Consider the following 23,999-nt stretch of genomic DNA (forward strand, 5'->3'; position numbering starts at 1 on the left):
AGATAACTACTAAATATTCTTTAGCAAAATCCTGGAGTGTTTGGTCTGTGTGTGAGGACATCTCTGAGTGTTGATTCACACTTAAAAAAACTGCCGTGAAATTCAGGAGACTGACCATCAGAAAACATCTGAAATTGCACCTCATCTAAACAAAATGAGATGATGACCTTGAAGCTCTTTTCCATCCCTAATGACTCCAGGAATCTGTGAAAACCTGTGGGTTATTTGTGCCAGGAGCAAGGAGTCAGGTGGACTATGGGATGGTGATTAATTCACACAACTCTTGGCTGAATGGCATTTATTCATTCTTCTGGATGCCTCACTCTATATTTGGCAATGACATTTGACAATGTCGGACTGAAGGTGATGATCATGGACGTCTTTTCCAACCTCAATGATTCTATGATTCTATAACTTCTGATAGACACAATTCATTTTGATATTAGGTCAACTTTAGCCTTTCCTCACACCTGGGTGTTTATTAAGTTAACTTCACTCAGTGCAATGAACAGAAGATGTTTTATACCCACTGAGCGTCTGATTGACTCAATCTCACCCAGTTTTTCTAGGAAACTTTCAGGTGAAACATTTTCTCTCAGTATGAAGGTTCTCACCTTTTTGCTGTACAATAAAGAGCAGCTATTAATTCTGTACAGATACTACCCAAAACCATAAATAGCATCAGCCATAATTACAAAAAAAAAACCCAAAAAAACAAAACAAAAAAAAAAAAAAACAACCTTCAAATCCTCGATCGTGGCGCATCAGCAAAAGCACAGAACAAGAACAAAAAAATTCTACATGCAACAAGAACTAAATGAATGCTTTGCTCTCTGGTTACTTCCCCTCTGCTCTCATCCATTCATTTAACTGCAACATGCGTCATACACACACAGTAATGTCACAGGAGTGCGTACACTTACAGGGTAATGGTTGATAGTTCTGACATCTTGCAAGAGTGCTGGTTAGCCCTCTTAGGCTTACAGTAGCATTTCTGAACGCAGCTGCTAAATATGACAAGATTAGCATTTTTTTCAGCATATTGTGAACAGGCCAAGGTAGGTCACTTTCAACACATTTCATGAGACACGTCACAAAGATGGAAAGCGGACACGACAGAATGGAGTCACAGCACGAACCAGCTGCTTGACTGAAGCAGAAATTAAAGAATTAACTAAAATTAAAATGCATTGGCTGTTGCTGGCTGTTGTGATGTGCTGATTCACAGACAAACCAAAACTCGAACACCCTGAAGGCAGGCGGGCAGCGCTATGCATCCAAAATGCACACGACCTGTGCAGTCTGGCCTTGTACAGAGGGTAACAGAACAATATATTAAATGAAAGTTGACTGCATGCTCGTGGAGAACAATCAGAGAGTAACATAAACTTGTAGGATGGGGATCAATCTAAGGTGAATTGGATCAGGTATTCCTGATTTTTATTGTAATGTGGATCCCTTCTTTTTAGCAGAGTTCTAGTAAGGACACCAAAGCAGTTTTTCATCCATCATCCTTGGTGATGGGGAGGGAGCTCAGAATGGAATCTGCATGACTGGCTGGTAATTTTGGAGGTACCACTTATTTTTTGTCACATACACTGAGACAGTGTGGTCATCAAAGCAACAGGCTCATACACTGTGGAGCAGGACCTTGATCCCTGCATGTTGGATTCTAGGAACAGCTGCTACAGAGAACAAAATAGCTGCTTTACAACCAGCCAGGAGAGGCTGATTTAAATCAGCCACTAAGAAGGGTAATCTGAAACACGGAAAGGCATTTGGAGGGATCCTATAAGAGATTTTATATCTGTTACGAGGGGCTGAAAACCATGAGAATTGAAAATAATGATTTTTTGTCGACTTTCAAGGGGAGAAGTTTTGTTTTGTTTTCAACATGTGGTTATTTTGGTGGGATTCACCTCAGGAAAGGTTAGATGTTTACAGTATGGATGTCTAAGTAAAATGGACCCTGAGAATCACCAGAATAAATAGCTGAGAGAGAAATACACACTTACTGGCCAGGGTACATCTGACCTGTTTTAGATGTCCACTCTAGGATGGGATGAACACCCCACATCACTGATTGAACCTCCATTAAACTATAAAGGATAATATGTTGATTTTTAAATCAATTGCCTTCAAGGCAAATATTTAAGCTTGTTCAAACAAACCAAACTCTGTTTCTGTTACACAGTCTAAGATCTGTGTTTACAACTCATGGAATTTATAATCTGAACAGTAAACCAGGATAAATTGAAAGCTTACTAAATTTCTCCCCACTTTTAACTCCTTTAAGTCAATCCCCATTACTGGAGTTATGTTTTGTTTCCTTTTGGATAATTAAAGCCTGATAACTGCGTTGTTTTTAAATATTACAGTATAAGACCTGGAAAAAACACAGTCTTGTGGCATGCACACATCCAGAAAATAGAAATAGTAACTTGTTTCAACTCGTAAAATGAATTTCATTTCTCGGATGTTGCTGAGGAAGTAAATATGAAAGTGACTGCTCCTTTTACATTACAATTCCTGTGCTAAATTTTTCAACCACCTGTTTTTCACAGAGCTGAGTTGGGCATTAATTGTCAGCTAAGACTGAACAGAAATGAGGAAGGAGGTTTTAGAGATAGTTCCATTTTACTTTGACTGAGGCTTTCAGAAGTGACTACGGATTTTGAGTGCCACTCATTTTTTTGATCACTTGATCTGAAACACATTTCTCAGACCAATTTTTACCACAAGGGGGCTGCTCAGCCTGTGTTGAAAAGCAGCATTTACAAGGCATATTAAGGTACAGAACCTGAAAATGAAACATCTAAAAATCAATAATCACTTTTAAAAGTCTTAGCCATGGGTTGTTGTAGGGGGTTGTGGTCTTCAATGATATACTTAATGTTGCTATGGAAACCTAGAAATAAATTCCCATCCATGTTTCCTTTACTGCTTATGCCCTGTTTTATTTGACAGGAATTGATTTTTTTAATAGGTTTTCCTGGTGAATAGACCTAATGTGACAGCACTTGGTATTTACTAGAATTATTGAAAAAAACCAGACTTGATTTTGAAAATATTATCTAAGGATTAACTGCTGCTCCCCACCCACTGAGGGGATACTTACACACAGGTTTGGGATGGAAAATATTGCTAGCACTTTTTAGGAAAACCTTAATATTTTAAGTGCTGTTAGCACTTATTTTCTGCCATTTCTAATTTAGGTAGAGTCATCTCTCTGATATTGAATGGTGTAAAATGTCCCAAATCTTTAGAGTACAGAATTTAGAGATGTTTTCTTTCCTTTCTCCCTCCACTTTTATTTTTTAAACTTTATTTATTTATTTATTATCAAAGTACAGACGTTGGTGGAAGGAAAGGGAGAAAAAGAGAAGAGACAGAGGAGGCAGGAACCAGAAAAAAAAATGGAGGAAAAAATAGACAAATATAAGAAAATGAATAGGAATGAGAGCATGGCTATGAAAACACTACACAAATCAGGGCAGGATCCTCAGACCTCTGTAGGCACACAGAGAACGGAATTGGTCACATCTAACTCTACGTGCCAGAGACAAATTTCAAACTGAACTACCATCTTGAGCTCACTCAATCATGGAAAGAGCAGGGACTTCCAGGCTGAGCTGCCCTGTGTGACAGAGGCATCTAAGCCATAGGGGATGCTCTGTCTGACGGAGGTGCCCTGGTCTCCCCGAGTGACCACAGACGACGACTGGACTGCTCAGATTGAGTACGAGACTTTAGACAGCTAAAGGCAAACAAGCTGAGTCTCACCGCAAGTGTCCTGGGCAGGGACTGCAGCTGCATCTGGGAGGAAGAGGGAGGGTGCTAGGGTGGAAGGGGAAAGAAAAGGTTAAACATTCCCGGGAAGAAATGAGCAATGGATGATGTGGCTGAAGGCCACACTGCATCAGACCGAACACCTGGACGTCTGGCAAGTCAATGCAAATGAGAGAGAACACAAGTCTGAGGCAAAAGGAGTTGCAACTCAATTCTAGATGTCTCAGAGGTGCTTAAGAGGAGTGAAACAAGCATGCTGATTCAGGGGAAGGAGGTTATGCTGCATTATCCAGGCCAAGTATATCCATAATGAAAATGGTCAGGGTTCTGAATTTAGGTCACTACCAGCACTCAGGGAATGATGGAGTTTGTGCCTTGTCTCTGAATGTGCTGAAGGGGAATCCTTTGGGAAACGCAATAAAGGTAGAACTTGATTCATGCAAATTAAAACTGCGCCTCGTGACGAATCTTTGTGCAACCTGCTCCACTCATTCTATGTAACCTCACCACGAGTAGGATTGGCAACTGTGTAGTAGCAGGAGAAGGAATGCAGAAACAAATCAATGAAGTAAAGCATTGAAAATACAGTAGAAAGTTAACCAAAGTGGAAGCAGAGAGATTGTATGGGAGAGAGAGGAGAAAATTGAAAAGTGGATCCGTATAGTATATTATTTATATCACACACCCACTTCCCCTCAGCTGATACTGCTCTAGGCTGGGGGACTTTTCCTTGCTGCTCAGTAGCTGAGGATTCCCTGAAGCTGCACTCGTTTCCCTTCCAAAACACCGACTACATTTACAAACCCCCTGCCCTTACAGATCAGATGGAAACAGTTTGGACATCAGAACTCGTTCTGCGAGCAGCAATCAGACTCTATAATTCCATCACCCTGCGGTGGCTGCAGCTCTGACCCACTGTGTGCAGCCAGAGTCATTCACCCCTCATCCTGACACAGAATAAGCACAGGTGCTTCTCAGCAAAGTTTTTTAGTTGTACCTCCTCTATTTTTTGAGGTTAACAAAATAGCTGCGTGCCTTTTTCCTTGTCACCCCGTGCCACCTTGGCAGTCACTAGTGAGAAACAGGCCATTAAGTGAGATTTACCTGACCTATTTTAAACTTGTTGTTTAAAGAGAAATAAGCTGTACTAAAGGATTCTATTCTCTGGACTGGGTAGGTCTCTACTGACTGTGGAAGGAGCCCACAGCAGGATTGTTTTATTAAACCAGATAGATGCCATGCTGTTGTGCTAAACATAAAATCAATGTTGTACTCTTCATGAGAAAAAAAAAGAAACTCTGTTTCTCTAGCTTTTAACTAAAAAAAACCCCAAATTCTTAGTCTTGTTAGCTAGGGCTTCACTTTTCCCTGCTAATGCAACCAAAATAAGAGGCCGAATCTGAATTAGTGCTTGCAGGTTAATGCTGTGGTTAAAACCAAATATTTAACAAAGATGAATTTGAACTGGAAATTTTTGTCCAGTAAATGTGACCCTTGAGCAGATCTGAGGCTTGAAGGTGAAACAGAATGGCCAAAGAGAGCCAAAAATCATGTCTGTAGTGCTCATTCTTGGCTTTTCTAACTTCTACAGAGCGGACATAAAAAGAAGGAGAACATTGCTTCTACACTTGGAGTTAAATAATGAAGAGATTAAGCTTAGTATTTGCTGGTGCTCTAGAGAATAAAGCTGGCAGCAGAGGGCAGAATTCTTTCAACAATAACAGCCTTTAAATGAACAGGAGCTTCAAGGTTCTGTGTCCTGATCCTTCCCCTGTATTAACTCTGGAGCTCCTGTTTTACCGAGCTGGGTTATTCTCTCTGACTTCAGAGCACAGATCCAAGTCGAGCACTGTGGAATCATTCTGATGGAGGTGCAGTAACATAACTGTGGTGCAGCAGGCAATAGAATGTTCAAATAGAAAAATGTACCATGACAAATGAGATTCTTAAATGGTCTTGAATACATCACTGTTTCAAATGAAGAATGTGCATCTCCAAATCCAGGCATAAATATCTGAGAAAGGGATTTAGCTCATTGTGAAAGATAGCAAATGAGCAAAGCCCACAGGCGTTTATTGTCCCAGGCTGACACAAGAAGCGCATTTTTAAGTCTTACAGACAGGTTTTGGTTCCTGTCAGCTGGCAGAGCTCAGCTCAGTATAACAACACTGAGTTTATATAATTTGAGCTCTGAAGCTTCAATTACACTGTTTTGACTCACCTGCCTTACATGTTATACAATATCCCTGCAGATTCAAGGTACAACCCATCTCTACAACTCTCCTTAATGAAAAAAGAGAGCACTGCCTCTGTTAAAAAAGCCTGGGCTTGCAGACGTTTAATCAGCTGAACAACTCCTGTGTTTTCATTGGAAATATGAAGAGGAATTACAGTTTGGAAGTCTCTCAGTAATGATACAGGTGGGACTAAGACTGGGATATGAACTTTACACATGGCTTTGGATTGGTCCTGTCTTGAGGTAGTTTACATTTGTTTAAACCACCTTCACTGAGGCTTAATTCAGTATTAAGCCACTGTAGCCTGGTGGCCTTTGAGGATGTTCTTTTACTCTCCAAGGCAGAGTTTGTTATTGGAAAACTGATTACTGTGATTCTGCACCACACAGTTCCTTTGACACACAGTGTTAGTCATGAGATCCTCACAAGAAATTTGTCTATCCAGATCAAAATGCCTTCTGCACTGGGACAGTGCCATCTTTCTTGTCCCTTCCTTACCTCAGGCTGTGTAATTGCTTGGAGTACATCCTAAAAACTCTCCAGATGTAAAACTAACCCCACTGGATGTGGAACGTGCCAGCTGCTGAAGATAATAAATCAATGGCAAGCAGAAGCAGAGACACTGAGGGCAAAGTAAAACTTCTGTTGTCCTCAAATGATAGAGGCAAAAATATGAATGGTGGGAAAAACTAACTGGAAGACCATGGATGCTGGTGGGCATCAAGCCTTGGTATAAATTGAAAGCACATTCAGGATCAGAAATGCCAGAATTATTCCCCATTTCCTGCAGTCTCACATCAACTGCTGCATGACCAGTTGCTTCAGCTCTACCTTCAACTTTACATTAAGCAACTGATTGAAAGAATCAGAGGTGCAAACTGATTTGGGGACAAGTAAACATTCAGATCTATCCCTTTCAGTCTAACAGTGCATTCAAACAGCAAACTCAGCTATGAGCAATGCATGAGGGAAAGGCCAAACAGCCAGAATGCTCTAATTTGGGTATTCCCTAGCTCACGCTAAATTTGAATCCTCTGAAAATTTTTCTGAATCTCCAAAGCCATTATCTTTCCCAGGATGTAAGGAAGCTACTCTGACAAAAGATACTGCACCCAAATCCATGGGTAATTTGTAAAGATGAGTGGCCTTGGGCACTGGACGTTCCCTCTCCTGCTGATCTCCATGACAACTGAAGCTTATCAATACACATCAAAATTAGGTTATTCACTCTGACCAAGTGCAGTGACTTCAGAAGCACATTTGAGATCCCTTCTACATTTTCTTTCCAAAAGCTACTTTATTTTTGCTAATCAGGAAGCTCCAGTGTGTGGCAAAATGTATAATGTTACAGCAAATTCAGTGAAGTGCAGCCACTCTCCCTTTACAATATGAAGCTTTATATCGTGCACATTGCTAAAGTATTTGTGACCTTTTAAACAGCAAGGCTGGAACAATTTTAGATATCTAAAGTGTTTCAGACAGCACATGTGTGGGCAAAATCCTATATTTACACAGGCACCCTACAGACACAAGCACTTACCTATAAATCCCTCTGGCTTGGGTGTTCTGAGTTCTGTTCCACACCAGTTATGGCAATCAAGCCATGATGGCTTTGGTACTGTCTTTGAAAGGTGTTTAGATCTGAAATTTGCAGAGATATGCCACTAACGTTTCAATGGGAACTCATAAAAAGCTATTAGCCTTTTTTTGGCCCCTCAAACTCCATGGAAACAGGGCTGTTAGGGCTAATCCAGCCCTTGTTAGAACTGTTGAGAGTGCATCAAGCTTTACTGTGTTTTCTTAAGAAAAAAAATGGAAAAATCATTTCTCTAAAGAGAATTGCATTGTTGGATAAAACCTGGCATTATTCTCTCCCTCGCTAACCTGCACATCTCCTTGATCTTTCAAGAGAAGGAGCATCTTTTAGTGGCTTCTCTTCTGATGCAAAGTTGCTCTTTTTCAGTTCATGGCTTGCTCTTGTGACAGATGGGGGAAAAAAGTCCATGCTTTGCTCTTTTAGGATGCAGATTGTGGACAAAGAACTGTTCTCTAAGGCTGCCACAGATCATGGAGCCAAGGAGAAATTTTAAGTCATCATCAGAGAATTCTTACATGTGAAACCTAGGCAGATTTCAAAATATCATGGGTTCATCAAGAACAAAAATCACCGTTGTGTCCTTTTCTCTGTCTGTATACCCATTTAAACCATAAAATTTCCCATAAAAATGCCTTACAGCCACAGAAATAGTGTTTAAAGACAAAGTCATCCTATTTTTCAATACTACTGCAAAAGGAAAAAGGACAGGAGTCAGCCTCCACCACACAGACACCACCTGTGCAGGCCAAGGCCTTGCACCCTAAAATCCACCTTCTAAATGTTTCCAAATAGCAGAAGCAGAACCCTTTTTAATGTTGCATTCATCACAGGTGATGTTGTAACCACAAGAAATAAGTTTTGTGATCCATGATTTCAAAATCAGATCCCACCAAAGCTCTGGTCAGGTGCTTGTATATCATTGGAAATGGAATAGAATTTCCTTTATAAATATTGATTTGCTCTTGTGGAATATCCCTCTGGCAAGTGGCCCATGGAATAACAAAAGCCCTTTCAAGGTAGAAATAGTTTTAGGTCTAATCTCACCATTTATGTAAGAATGTAAAGGATGCACTGGATGACAGGACAGCATTAAGGTTGGGAAAGTAGATTTGACAACCATAAATTCATCTTCCTGCCCTTGCCACAGGCACCTGAGGGATTTAGGTGCATTTTACCCTCAGTTGTTCAGTAGCAATAACAGCTCACAGGAACATTATAAACACACTAAATATTCTGTGCTGTTTGATTTTACAGCAATAGAAACCATAGATAATCAAAGCAGAACTGGGCTTTTGATTATTTTATCTGAAAATAAATAAATCCCTGTTAATTATACTCCTGCTAATTATAGTACACAGCCTACATGATCTTACATTCCTAATGAGTACGCTCAGTTTTTTTCCAATCCCTACCTGAAAAGATTGGCACAAATGAACACCCCCCTCCTCCCCAGCCAAAAATTCCAAAATAAAAAACAACCAAAATAATCAAATCAGCACCCAAAATAACAATTTGCCTTGGGCAGGGCACATGAAAAGTACAGTAGTGAATGAGCACATTTTTTCTAGAGCTTTAAATAAATCCATCAAGAATTAGTGTCGATCAAAGCAGCAAGTATCTACTCCCCTGGCATTCCTTAGAAATGAGCACTAGGTCCTTGCTGATCATGCACTGACATCAAATGACCATCATCTGTGTTTTCCAGTTTGTTTTCCTGTGGTAGAAAAGGATTAACCCAAGGACACGAGTTCCTTTCGTTGCTGGGTCGTTGGGCATCCCAGCACCCAACTGGCAGTACCTGGGGGTCAGAAATTGCAGTGTCTTCCTAGAGAACACACTGTCCATCCAACATCTGCCATTTGCTGGTCAAAAAATGAGCCTTTTGGCACCAAGGCACCCTGTCAGTAATCATCAATTCTGGCAGTCTGAGCACTTGCAGCAAGACAAAGCGGCAGCAGAATGAATCACTGCGTGTCCAGTGACTTTGGAGGTGAATTTTAGAGGAGTGTTGTTTACCAAAACATCTGGGTTACAACATTGCTCTTGCTGCCCTAACCCTCTAGGTTGCACCATAGGTAAAATCATACCTACCTATGATATATGCCATGATTCTCCTTTCTTTCCAGCAAGATGCTGATTGGAGGAATGACGTAGACCTGAATTAGCTAGATATATATGTGGGGTTTATTTTCTTTTCATTGAGTTTTCAACATGTGATACAAAATTTATGAAGAATCTGTCAAAGCAAAAGCAGAAACAAGCTTCCCCCTCCCAAATTATACCAGTCATGATAAACTGGAAATCAGAATAAAATAAAAAGAGGATTTTTTTCAGTTATATGTGCTTGATCCTTGAAAATGAATGAAGAAGCAAAGACTTGATGCAAACGTGTGGGTATTTTTAATCTTACGGGTTATTCCAGCATGCGTCTACATCATGCACCCACTAAATATTGTGGTGTTTTATGGTAGTGATGCTGATGATTTTCTCTCTAGAGTGAATATTTCAGCAATGCAGCAATGCTCGTGAAAATAACAGCGTGGATTTAGGCTTTGTGTAGGCATTTCTGTAGAACTATGGCTTTTTTGGGGGGGAGGTGATGTACTCTCTCTACAACAATTTGACCAAAACCAGGATGCCCGAAAACAGATTCTGACATACCAGGTTACACGTTGTTGGCTGGATTTTTCACAGTAAAAATAGTGAAGTCTTGCCAGACTAGTTTATTATCCCTTTCCTAAAAGTCCAGAGAAAGAACTGATAGATGATAAATCCATGCAAATAATGTGGGCCTGATGTGCTGCTCTGTGTGCTGAAACAGCCACTGCAGGGTTGTGAATAAATGTTTGTGGTCCCCAGGCCTGTGAGATCCCATTTAATTCATGGACTCCTGGTGTGGTGCTCCTTGGCTCTCAGCACATGGGGTAACTATCCCTAAATAATCTGCTACTTCTTCAAAATAGCTACAAACTGCAATTGGAGATTGCTAAAAATCAGGGGGTTCTTTCTGTTTAGAATCACGTTAATTAATTTATAGCTGGATGGAAAATATAGATACTAATTCAAGACTTGGTCAGTTTTTCCGTGAGATTAAATAGGACTTGTCACAAGGAGAAATGGCTTTAAATGGAATTTAAACTGTGAGGGCAGTGAGGCCCTGGCACAGGGTGCCCAGAGAAGCTGTGGCTGCCCCTGGATCCCTGGAAGTGTCCAAGGCCAGGCTGGACAGGGCTTGGAGCCTCCTGGGATAGTGGAAGGTGTCCCTGCCCATGGCAGGGGTGGCACTGGATGATTTTAAGGCCCCTTCCAACCCAAACCATTTTATGCCTGTAACCGTGGCACATTACTGCTGTTTATGATACTCATTCACCAGATGGGGTGAGAACCTGCCTGAACTATGCTAATAGCTGTCTTAATTCCTTTAAGAATACAATCAATTGCACTTTATGCTTCCCCACCACCTGGGAGTCTCAGAACTTCTCACTCAGATAAAAATCTATTTAAATTGCATTACTGATCTTGCTTCTGTTCTATGCTTAATTTGGGAGAATTATTCAAGACTGACATAAGATTAACTGAAACTAGGCACGTTTCAAGAAAAAACTTCTGCCTCTGGCACTCCTCACACTAAAAAGTAACTAATGGTTATGATGACTATTGGGAGGAAGCATGAAAGTTTCTTAGAAAAAGAACCCAAAATAATAATAAAATTAAAATGATCATTAAAAGGGTGTCTTCTGTTCCTTTTTGAATTCCTACCTCAGCTGCTTAGGCATTTTGATGAATCTAGCCCCCAATATTTTCAGCCTTAAAGAGGAGTTTCTATCGAAAACATCAGTGAAAGAAAGATGGAGTTGTTGCTCTCCCAGTACCTGGTGGGTTTTTGGGGTCTTGGGCTGAGATGGGATCAGCAGCATGCAGGCAGCTCTGAGGGGAGCTAAAGCATGAGGAAAGGTTGAGTAGGCATGAGACTGGCAATGAATGACTGAACACACAAATTGATGAAATGGAAGTTTATAACCACGGAAGCACTTGGCCACTCCTGAAAATTCTTAGGAATTAGCGACATGTTCCAGGTTTTTGTCAGCCTAAAGGCATTGTTTCACACAATGAGAGAATTAGAGAGAATTTTGTTTATGGGAGTAAAGCGCTTGTAAAGCGTGGGAAATGATACAAATGATTGTTTGATTTATTTTAAGGCAAATCTTAGATTCTCCAGTGGCTACACTGCATTAATTAAGCCTCAGTTCCCCTGCAGTGCTCTCTTCTGCCACGGTCCTGTCATAGCTCCCAGCTAACTTCTCCAGTGGGAGAGTTTAATAATGAATGCACAGTGGTAGCAATATATGATTAATCTTTGAATTTAAGCCCACCCCCAGGGCTTTCAAAATCAAATACAGGCTTAAGTGCTTTGCAGAACCACCACCACCGTGTCTATGAAGTAGAAGCAGAGGCAGATTTGTCTAACAAAAATAGTCATTAAAAGGACCTGAACCTAAATATGTGCCAAACATATAAAAAAAGAAATCCTCCTCAAAGTCAGTAGCCAAGTTTTTGGGGTCTTTCATTTTCTTTTTTGAAAGGGAAGTCCCAGCTGGCTAAAGGGTTATTCCAAAAAAATGGAGGACTGATATTAGAATGAGTCTCAATCCCTGCTGCAGATCCACGTGGTATTACCTTCAGAAACAGGCTGAAAGTCCTTCCTCAACCTCATTGTTCCTCATCTACTAAAGGGAAAGTGCTTAAAGATGTTCTGGAATAAAGATCTGGATGAGGAATTTGATGGAATGATGCTGTAATAGGTTGAAACAGCAAAATAGAACATGGAAAATGCTTAATATGAGCCACAGTCTAAATGTGAGATATTTCAATATGGTGACAGAACCAGATTATGATCTACCGTTTTCCTTCCTCGCAAGCTCTCTTTTTACAGGGTATATCTGCACAAATATTGACGCTGTCTGGTGTATATCTGCACAGAATTATTAATTTCACTCCTTTTTATTGTTCCTGTGTGAACTTTTCTGCTGTCAAATCTGTTTGGATAAACAACACTCCACTCTGTAACACATACATCAATGCGAGATCGATTTATACACACCCAGTTATAAAAGTTGCAAAAAAAATGAGAAAAAAATAATGGCAGCAAATGAAACAGAAAATATGATGTTTTCTCTTGGTTTTGGTGACTAACTATACACATAGGAAAAACACCAGCAAAACCCAGTCACCATATTGATCCAAGATGATGAGGATGTTTGATAATTAACAATCCAGTTAAATCTTTGGAGCCCATGGCATGCTTTGCTTCATACGTGAGATGTGCAGCAGACACCAAACATGCACTTAAAAATTCAGGCTCAGAACGAGCTCTGCACATCTTGGGTGTTAGTTCCAATCTAAGACTCAGGGAGGACTTCCCAGCAGCACATCCATGGGAAGCCTTCATGCAAGCCCTAGGCAGACCATGCACAAGTTAACCTAGTCACTAACTCTCATCCTCAGCTTTATTTCTGAGATAAATCCACCTGAAGAATCATTTTAAAGCATTATTTTTTGCTGAGGAAACACGGTTTAGAGTAAGATGCAAGGGCAGGGCTTTCAGTAAGTGGATGTCTGGCTACAGACATGAAAATCGATGTAGAAAATATTATTATTTAATGCAAATCTAAACTAGATAATGGGGGGGAGGGGGGAAGAAAAATAGGCATCTGGAGGATATATTTTTCCCTGAAAATTGTCATTTAGATAGATGACATCATTATACTATGATTGCGGTCACTTAGGGTGAAACTAGTCACTGGATAATTGTATTTGCTACAAAATAAGCACCTCCTACTTTACCCCAACACCTTTTAGTTTTATTTAAGGTGCTCATGGTTTGTCTATTTTCATCAGGAATTTAGTACTAAATTAAATAGTCCTACCTATGTTTATGAGTACAAAAAACCACTCAAGCTCACCAAAAAATCGCAACATCAAATGTGTGTTGAGTTTTGGCCAACACCAAATGTGGTGGCACATATCCTACTTATTCCAGAGGATTATGTAATTTTGATAAGGAGAATGACTGCATGCACTCAAAATGATAAAGACGACCACCTCAACTGGCCAACCTCTGCCCTCTTATGAGGTGGAAACTAATAAAAAGGATTCCAGCTTAAAAAATATATATATAAATCACAAAGCTACAAACATCTAGAGGAAAATTTTAGGATTTGTGTGCATTTAAAAAAAAATTTTAGGGGGGTGTGTGTGAAATGTTTGGCTTAAGTGGAATGCATTTAAATTTTCAAGAAACGTGGGCATAAGCAGCTCTAGGGGATCTTCCTAAATTATAATTCAGCCTAAAGTTAATTAAACCTTTTCACCAAATTTCATTGATTTCAGTGAACTTTGAACCATGTCCTGGAACTTATGAAGCACAGCAAACCATCCCATGAATATAACAACAATATTTCTACCTTGACAATATGTTAATTTTTAGATAACTGACCTGTAAAAACTCTAGATTTGGTTGGGGTTTGTTTTTAATCTTGTATTTATGCTTTTTTTATAGATCTTTTAAAGAAAGGTGAAAGCTGGCACTAAAATGCACTTTCACGGCTGGTGGATTGAAAAATTCAAGTAAAAGTCAACCAAAGTAATTTAATAGACCCTGCAACTCTTTTCAAAAATCAGCCAAATTCAGCTGAGGTGTCTTTTTTTCACTTTGTGGTTTTTTTCCTATGTGTATATCAGTAATTTAAATTGATTACTGCTTTATTTGTACTTACAAGTAAATGCTGGATTCATTGCCCCCGATATCAGGTGACTGGAGTTTCTGTACAAGTATCACAATTATGCCAATAAAAAGCACAAAGTTTATCTAAGGGGGAAAAAAAAAAGGAAAAAATTGTGACTATGACATACTTTTACGAAGTATGAGAATGAGACATTCCCAGTGACTTGCTGGTTACATTCTCTTTTTCTTCTCCAAACACCAGTCTAAAAGTTTTATAAGGTCAGTAGTTATGGGGAAAGTCCCCAAAGGTTTTATCACCCCTTTTACAGGTAAAAATACCCCCTTGCTGCAGCTAAAATGAGGCAGAATTTCTGCAGTTTCAAGCACAAGAGAAACAAAAATGGAAATGTTTCAACATTTTTCATTATCAACCTGTGCAGAGTAAAAGGAGAGATCCCTGCACATAAAAATCACAAAATAAAGACCTCAGAGTAAAGGCATTTTTAACTCCCACTCTCTGAACCAAAGGACTTCTCAGTTTAGCAGTGTCCATTGGTTTTAAAAACCTGGAGAATGATAGAATTAGTTTATTTCAATGCTTGGGCTTGAGATTTGGCTGTCACCAGCTCCATAGCTTCTTAAAGCCTGAGCAGTGGAAATTTAAGTCGGTCCATTATAAAATCTTACACTCCTATAGGGAGACCAGGAACTAGATATGAGCATCTTTTCCAGGAATTTCTATCTGGTCACAAGACTACAAAGGGATGGAGAAGCCCAGTCATCCCTTGCTGGTTGCTTGGTTCTTTAATGCCTTCAATAGAAACCAGGTTTAACTGATTCCCCAAGTAGAAGGTGTCTGTAAAACATGGAAATTCATACATGGACAAAAGCCTTGGATCATTAAACCATCTCTGTTTTGGTGCTGAAATTGGCTGAATTATCTTTGATTTACCCGAAGATTGCTGGACTCTACAGAGCTGTCCAAAGACTTTAAAGGAGAAATACCAAACCTGATAAAACCTCCTGTTTTACTGGTTACCTGTGAGCTGGATGCCTGAATTCCCACAAAAGTCACTGAAAACCTGCCAAATTTTGTCCCTGGAGTGTGGAGAACAACTGAGGGTGCCCTGAATGAGACACATGTGGCAAGCCTGATGGACTTTCAGGCACCACTGACCATATTGTCCAGGGGCTCAATTTATTTTCCTAACTGCAGGAGAATAACAGCATTTTAAAATTCCCATATTACTTGGAGCAACAGAATTTCTCCTTCTCTTCAGATATTCAGAATCCATCTGGATACAATCCTGAGGAATGTGTTCTTGGGGATCCTGCTTCAGCAGGGAGGTTGGACTAGATAACTTCCAGTGATCCTTTCCAATTTTATCCATTCTGTGAAGCCCAAACAGGGCACTTTAGAACCTCTCAGTCCTCCATGTGCAGGTATCTGATATAATTTGAGCCAAATGCAAGACTTCCATCACTTAAAGAGAGCTCAGACACCTTGCTGACAATTCAGCATCTTGCACTATGACCAAGTACTATTTTAAAGCTAGTATTAGATAAATGTAGCTCTGAAATTAATCCCATTCAGCCAGAGTGCATTTTCCTTGCCACTGACATTTAATGTTTTTTTAGATGCCCCAGGCTGTCCCACTTGGCCTTCAGCTGACACCCCAACAGGCACAGAATTTCCATACATCCTAAGACAGGTCTGCCAGCTCCAGACCAATGTTCCACATGCTCTGGGGTCTTAATTACAGCATTTGTGTCTGTGTTTAAGCAACTGAACCACTCCTTTCCTACAGAGTCTTTGCTTGCAGGCAGTGCTCCATCATTTAATTCGCATTAATTCTTCTCAATAATGGAATTCCTCAGCATTGTGGGTGGAAAACAGTGGAAATTTAGAGAATTTTCCCACCAGTCCAGCACAGGGATGCCGCACAGTTTGTAAAGTATTTGAAGAGGTTTAAATTGGTTATTTGTCCTCAGGAGAGTTGAGGAAGTATCTTCTCTGTCATATCTGAAATGGAGTGTTGGCCTTTGCATATTAAGTGTTTTCAACTTTTAATAGTTAATTGTTTAATTAGCGCTTATTCAAATTACCCATCAACCCAGTTAAGAGTTATTAAGTTCCAAAGTTATTCCCCTCATTAGTTGATTAAGTGTTTTACATAATTCCTCGTTAAAAATCCCTTGTTAATAAAGTTCCACAAGTTTGTTCCCCTCTTTAGTCCCTAAAAAGTGTAAAAACCCACAATGTCTTAATTCCTGTATGTGCCCAAGTTAATTACCCTGTGTTTAAGAGTTCTCTGAAATACTTATAGCCCAGTTTTAAACCTTTTACCAAGTGTTCTTAACCTGTGTAAGTTTTAAGTGAGTTTTGAGCTTTGCCAAAAAGGAGACCTTCAAACTGACAGGGAGCTATTTTTAGAACCTGGCCCACTGTGGCAACCTGGAATTTTAATGAGGGCTTCTCCCACCTTTGGAGCCGATGGCATTTTTCCCCTAAATAACAACGAGCCATTGGCAGACTGAGATGACCTCACCTCAAGACACCACCGATCATCCAGGACCATGGGGGCTGGACAGTGGGCGCTCATGGGCGGGACCCAGACTCTGTGAAACTGCTGGACACCAGCTCAGAGGTGCAATTTTCACCTCAGACGGGCTGCTGGTGATGCCTGACGCTGGGAGCACAGGCCTCTACCTCTTTCAAAAGGCAATTTAACCACTCTGACTTTGGGCTAGCTGAAGGCACCCCAGCGTTGTAAGGTCTCTGCTTTGGGACTTTTGAGCCCATTCGGCCAACAAGATCTCTAATCACTGCAGACCCGTTTTTCTTTTTGGCTTTATAATTCTTTTGTACTTGCATTTTTTTTGCTGATTTTTGTTTTAATAAATTGTTCTTACTTATATTAATTAAGAACCAAGAGTTGTGTCATTCCTCACATTCTCCAAGTGCTACTCACCATGATCGACCCGACCACGGGACCCTTGATCACCCACCACAAGGCAGTGTTGTCATTCATGTCCCAGCAGCTGCAGTCGTTAAGGAAAGAATGGGATGGGGGAAGAGAAGGAAAGAAAACAAGACATAACAAAGAAATTAATGAGCTTAAAACTGTTTTTAAGGGGGAAGAATGCGAGAGGTTGGTTTCGCAGCTGAATTATTTTATTGAAGTTTGAAGTGATAGTTCTTTACTTTGTCTTATTGCAGCTTTCTTTTACAGCCTTTCCACAATTTTCTGAAAGTAAAAGAAATACTTTTGTGGCAGTTTCAATGGAACTTCTTATTAAACAGCTTAAGTATTTTGGAAAACCCATTTAAGTGTGTTTCTGTGTCTACAATTGTGAAGTTGCCTCTTTTAAAAAAAACCCAAAACTTCAGGGATACATTGAAGAGTAAGAGATGGTTATTCCAAAATTTGAAGTTTCACTTATTTTTCTAGGGTTAACAGAGACGAATGTGAGCTTCTGACCCTGACACAAGCATTCTTACACACCAGGATCCTGGTTGTATTCACATATAGGAATCATTTTCCAGTCATTGGGTTGGAAGTCCTATCCAGGATTCATCTGAGAAGGATCAAATACTGGCCAACAGTTGGGGTCAGCTAATTTGTTAAGCTGTGGCTGGTGAGTAGACATAAATAAAATGACATTTCTACTCCAGAATTTAAACCCTTCCTCTGGAATCACCAAAGGATTCTGCAGAAGTTTATTTCATGTAAGTGCACTTGGACATTCAAATATAGGACTCATGTACAAATAGGGTTTAATGTTAACATACATTTTTAGAGCTAGGAGGTCAATAATAACAAAAAGAATCTTATTTCCTAGCCTCTGACTACTCTTTATTATTGAGAAATGTCTTAATGACTCTTTTAAGTCATCAGGAATTTGTCAGCTAAAAATTTTCTTTCATTTGTCTCCACTTTCTTCCCCCTAGAAAATATTAAATCACAGAAATCTGTCTACTTTGTACCTGCAGTTCTGAGAAAGGAGTTTTTCCTTCCCACTGGGAAAAGAGCCAAAGTCCCAGCAGAGGCTGTCACGGTGCATTTGTCAAATGACAAAAAACAATTGGGAAGAACATACAGGAATAGAACACTGCTGGTCTCATGAGAGTTTAAGACAACTTGTGTGTCATTTAAATGGTTGCGTGGTAGCATCTGGGGGAAAAGTGAAAATCTTTACACAAAACTATACACATGCGTAAAAGTGAGGAAGCAGAACTAAAATCCCATCATCAAAGTGCGTGTGAGAGAAATCCCAAACGGCTGAGTGATGGCTGGTTTAAAAATTTCAGTTAAATTTATATTTTCCATTGACCAATATTCATTATTTTCAGTCAAACAGTATTCATTATTTTCACTTGAACAATTTATTTATTCATTTCAGATGAAGAATGTTTATTTTACTGGATTCTCAAAACCAACACTAAGGATGTGTGTGGCACAGCTGGTGAGAATTGAGAAAATTTAGAGGTGGAGTGTCAAATTTACACAAAATGATGTATTTTTGCTTCTGTTAGCAAAGCATGGAAACCTGAAACCACCCAAAATCTATGGGACTGATGACTGAGATTTTCAATTGTAAATTAATATTTCCGAGTAACCTTACTTTGGATGCCCAACTTAAAATATTTGAAAGAAGATAAATGCTCAGAGGGTTTGCCTTACCCACAGTCTGGAAATCTGGGTTTTTTTCAGTGATCAACAATTGTACGGACCTAAAATCATCAACTATCTTTCAAATTCTTTGTATTTATCAATTAGGTGTTGTCTACTGAAAACATCCATTATTTTCGAGCTCAACCTCCTTATGAAGGACATTAAATTTGACCTGGAAGTTTTTGGTGAACTGAACAATGTTGGAAGAATCTGGGCAAATTCTCATATTAATTTAGCTGTACAAGTAGATACCGATGTGTGGCAATTTGTCTGTGTAGGAACGAGGAGCAACAGGGATAGGAATCTGCCTCCTCTGATTCCAGTCATCTGGATTGTAGACACCAATAGCCCAGTTAATTATCCCAAAATCTGGTTGGGACAAAGAGACACTTGGTGGTCATTTTGGGGTTTTCTTCCCCATACTGAGGTATTTGAAATGTGTACTCTAGGGTGATACATCATCCCCTACAAATTCCTATTCTTAGACCTCTCTGCTTTTTATTTCTCCTCTTCTTAGACCTTTTCCTTTGTTTAGACCACTCCTCTGTTGTTACAAGACATGTCCCCAGTAAGCTCAATTCCCAACCTCCTCCTTGTAGATGTCAACAATGAATCAGATTAAGCTCACGAGAGGTTTTTTTCCAGGATTTTTTTTGTCCAGTCCCTGTGACACCTACAGGATAAATGTGGGGCAAGGAACCACCATCTCCTCCTCAGATAAACAAGTGGGAATGCACAACAGAATGCTTGGAATTTTTTGTACTATGTAAACAAGCTCCCTAATTTCTGTCAAATGCTTCCCTACAGTGCAAGACTCTTCTCCAGGATGGATGAAGGGAAGGGATGCAGAGGGCTGGGGAAAGGATGTGATTTCCATTTGCAAAGGCCAGAGTCTGATCTCTGCTACATCTCTGGTGCACGTCTGGAATAACTCCTGTTAAATCAGGAGCAGAGCTCTGGATCAACAGTTGCATTTATCTCCTCAATCCTGTCACTTACAGTGATGGAAGTCAGAAGCTGAAGTCGAGGGAGCTCTGCCAGTTTTATAAGGGACAGGCAGGAGGGGACTTGGGCTCTGAGCCTGTATTCCAGTCCATGCCTTTGCCACTGTGGTTTTCCGGTTCAGTAATTTCCGCAATGTTTTCAGGCTCATGCTGGCTTCTCCCCCACTCCCAGAACAATGCTTGCTGACTTACAAAAAGTAACCACTGAGACTCTCAGCTAGAACCTGTCTGAATGTCTTGCATGCTAAATAGCTTCTCTAAATACAAGGAACCTTTTTGTTTGTTTTTTTATTTCTTCTTTTTCATTCTATGAGACATTCTCCTACCTGCAAAATGCAAGGGCTATTTGGACTTGTAAGAGAAATTAGTGCTTTCAGGACCAGTGTTGTAATCATAATAATAACACAACAGGGGTTTCTGGCTTGTTTTGCATGGAAAGAAATGATTTAATTTGTCTTAATGTCAAAATAGAACATTGGGTCAAAGCACTGGCATGCCCACTGGAGGAAAGGCTTTATGTGCTTTCCAGAGAGAGTCTGGAAGAACAAGGATGAATAAAACCTGACAGAACAATGAGTTTTGTGGCAATTTTGGATCCAGGTATCTCCAGTATTAGGCAAAATTAAAGCATAAGCCTCAATGACTTGGAAATGGGATTTGGGTACGAAGTGCCTGCCCCTCAGTTCTGTGTTTTCAAAGAACCACTGACTGATTTTTGAAATTTTACTCAGTCTGCCTCATTTTTTCTAACATTTCACCAAGTTCAAACATAACTCTCCTGAAAAAAGCCTTGCCAAGTTTGTCTTTTCAGGGTGTAAATACACATCCATTCCTACATGCCACAGTTGCTGCTCTATCAGAGCAGATCCTGACTACCAAAATATGCAGGTGCATCTCTGGGAGCAGCTTTTCCTTCTGGTCCTTTAGAAAAGGGATACAGGATATTTGCAGCTTTTTTTCCTTGCCAAAAGAGAAAATTTGGGAAGGACCTACCCTTTTGAATTCTTTCTGAAATAGTTTAACTTTTTTTTTCCACACAGAAGACAGAATGTGGATTTCTGTCTCACCCCTATTCATCTCCCCTGCAAGATTCATGGAAAACCCTCCTCAGTGGGAAGCTAAACTCCTAATTGCCACAGTAAGTCAAAGCTCAGCAATGCCTTGTGCAGATTTCCTTCATTGTATTAGATTTGTCTCCAATAATTTCTACAGCTGAGTTTATCACCTTCATCTTCCTCCACAATCAGTGGGAAAGAAGCAGAGAATTATGTGGGATTCAACTCACAGCTCCTGTAAGATGAGACAAACCATATCCTGGGCTCCAGTAATTTAATGGAAAGGGGAATGGGGTCAGCTGCAGGTTTACAGGTTTGATGCCTGAATCTTCTTTTAGGAATTCCCCAGAGCAGGGGTGGCACAGACATCGAACTGTGGCTCTTTATGAACAGGAAAGTTTATTTACTTGAACACTGCACCTAAGCTATGTTTGTACACAAATCAATGCCAGAAATAGAAGGAGAAAATAGGACATGGCCTCAAGCTGTGCCAGGGGAGGTTCAGGCTAGACATCAGGAAGATTTTTTTCACTAAAAGGGTTGTTGAACATTGGAAGGGGCTGCCCAGGGAGGTTTGGAGTCCCCATCCCTGGAGGTGTCCAAGGAACACCTGGATGTGGCACTCAGTGCTCTGGGCTCTGTGACGTGGTGGGGATGGGGCACAGCTTGGACTCGATGACCTTGGAGGTCTTTCCCAACCTAAATGATTCTTTCACTCTGTGATTCTGTGCTCTCCGATCATCACATTCCTGTGGCACCCTTGCCATGGTGCTGGACGCACCTGAAATCATTTCCCACACAGCAGCACCTACCCAGTGTCATCGAAGTGAAGCCTCAGCACTGCCCAGACAGTGACACAAATTGTTGGGGTACCTGCACAGGACAAAACAGTGACACCATTAACATTCCAGACACACTTGATATTCAGCAGTGAGCATTTGATGCAACCTCTCCACTGAGGTTTTGCTTCCTAACAGCACTCGTGCATGAGATAATGCAAATTACTGAGTTAATTCAGAGCTCTAGAAATATCCATCTCAATCAGGGGTGGGATTGCAGAAGGAAAACTGATAACAGGAAAGAATGACACTGTTCTGGGTCATTACTGCTCAATGTTTTGCTACATCTTGCTGCATGAGGAGTCAAACAAAGTCTGGACAGAACAGAATCAGCCACATCCATGTCTAGAGCTACTGGAATCAGGCAAGAACTGCAGTGCCAGATGTTGAGCTGGAATGGCATTATTGGATTCTGTGTATTCTTCTGTGGTTTTGTTGTAAATGATTTACATATGTTGCATTTGTTCTGTTCCTGTGTAAATAACCAGTTTTGCTTTACTTATGTAACCAAAACAAATCCATAGAAAAGAAGTTTCCTTAGCTCACAGGAATATTTAATTTTTTTCATTAAAAAAATACCAAAACACAAGAACAGACTCCAAAAAGAGAATGTTGGAGTAAGGATTTAATTCCTATTTCAGACATTTCTTCACTTTCAAAAAATGCATGTAAAATACAAATTTAATTAAAACAGTAAGAACCCACTGAAAAACCTGGATTTATTTTCCTTTCTGAAAAAACTAAAAGTGTGATTTTTCAGTGGAAATATTTTTATAAAATAATGCATTTATGCAAGACAAGTTGGATCTCCACTGTCTGGAAAATAAAATCTTTCACTAAGAAATTACTGGCACCTGTTCAGGCACCTCTGGAAAAATAAAGTGCTTAAAAGCAAACAAAACAAGGACCTTGATAACCCCATCTCCCAGCAGTGAACGAGACTGTGGCGAGTTGACAGGAACAATTATATTTCATACATTTTGCAAGGCTATGTTGATGTCACATTAATTAGTAACCCATTTGAACCCACTTAGACGAGTCTCAGTCTAATCATATTCCCACCATCAGAAATAAAAATATCCCTGTTAGACCTGGGTGACTGATGGAGTCCTCCCCCTTCAAACAACCACACAGAGAAAAAATTGAAGGGAAAATTATATAAAGACATAAAATGACAGGCTTTGGGGAGAAGAAATGCATATTTAATTTCAGTCGAAGTCTACTTTTCTCACAGGTGAACACCTAGAAAACACTGAGATCTTTGTGCCCTTAAAGGAGCTAAAATTAATTTTTAAATATCAAATTTTAATTTTAACTTTATCAAATTAACCTTGAAATATCAAATATTTGCCCAGAGAAGCTATGGGTGTCTCATCCCTGGAAGTGTTCAAGGCTGGGTTGGATGAGGTTTGGAGCAACCTGGGATGGTGGAAGGTGTCCATGGCAGGAGTATTGGAATGAGATGAGTTTTATGGTCTCTTCCAATCCAAACCATTCTATGAATCTGTGAAACATGGGTCTCATGTTTTATTTAGTTTGCACTGATTTCCTCTATATAAATTTTGATGCTTTGAATAGTGCTCCAAATCTGTAAAATGTGCAGGAAGGCAGAATTAAAACTGAATGTTTCATAAAAATACAGTTAAAAACCCCACGTTTCAGATCAGCTTGGAGTTTTGAACCATCTGCTGCATGAATATACAAATACTCACACTGCTTTTCTTTACATCAAAAGATTTATATCTCTTCATCACCTCCTTTTCAGCTTCTGAGGAACATTAGAAAACAGGCAAGCCCTGAAGGCTGAGATTTATTCTTGTTGACTTGTGCTGCCCTGAGTTATGAGCAGGCATTAGGAGAGAGCTCAGGAAGACAGCAGTCTATCCAGAGAATTCACCAGCATATTGCAGATTTAGGAAGGAAAAATTGCCTGGATCAACAGAGCCATATGCAGTTCTCATTAATCAAATGAGGACACTGACATCTCAGCACATTTGAAGAAACAGATAAACATCCAGATGCTGCAAAGTGCTGAGCTCTTGTTTCGTGCTGCTTCAGTGCAGCTCCCTCCCCACCTG

The 23,999-nt window shown here is 40.0% G+C and overlaps 1 protein-coding gene across 8 annotated transcripts in view; it reads right to left on the bottom strand.

Moving 5' to 3' along the window:
* Positions 1-23,999, bottom strand: part of ADCYAP1R1 (ADCYAP receptor type I) — a 138,026-nt gene that overhangs the window by 7,698 nt on the left and 106,329 nt on the right. For 3 of the 8 annotated variants that reach the window (XM_048313894.1, XM_048314065.1, XM_048313818.1), the window contains 5 exons: positions 21,895-21,955; positions 17,320-17,389; positions 14,400-14,491; positions 3,784-3,837; positions 924-1,007 (listed from right to left, as the gene is read on the bottom strand). In XM_048313894.1, the coding sequence (XP_048169851.1) occupies positions 924-1,007; positions 3,784-3,837; positions 14,400-14,491; positions 17,320-17,389; positions 21,895-21,955 (361 nt within the window). The remainder of the gene's footprint in view (positions 1-923; positions 1,008-3,783; positions 3,838-14,399; positions 14,492-17,319; positions 17,390-21,894; positions 21,956-23,999) is intronic. The other 5 variants (XM_048314246.1, XM_048314154.1, XM_048314429.1 and 2 more) reach the window with 3 other exon arrangements.

Source organism: Corvus hawaiiensis, chromosome 1 (assembly GCF_020740725.1).
Source record: "Corvus hawaiiensis isolate bCorHaw1 chromosome 1, bCorHaw1.pri.cur, whole genome shotgun sequence".
NCBI lineage: Eukaryota > Metazoa > Chordata > Aves > Passeriformes > Corvidae > Corvus > Corvus hawaiiensis.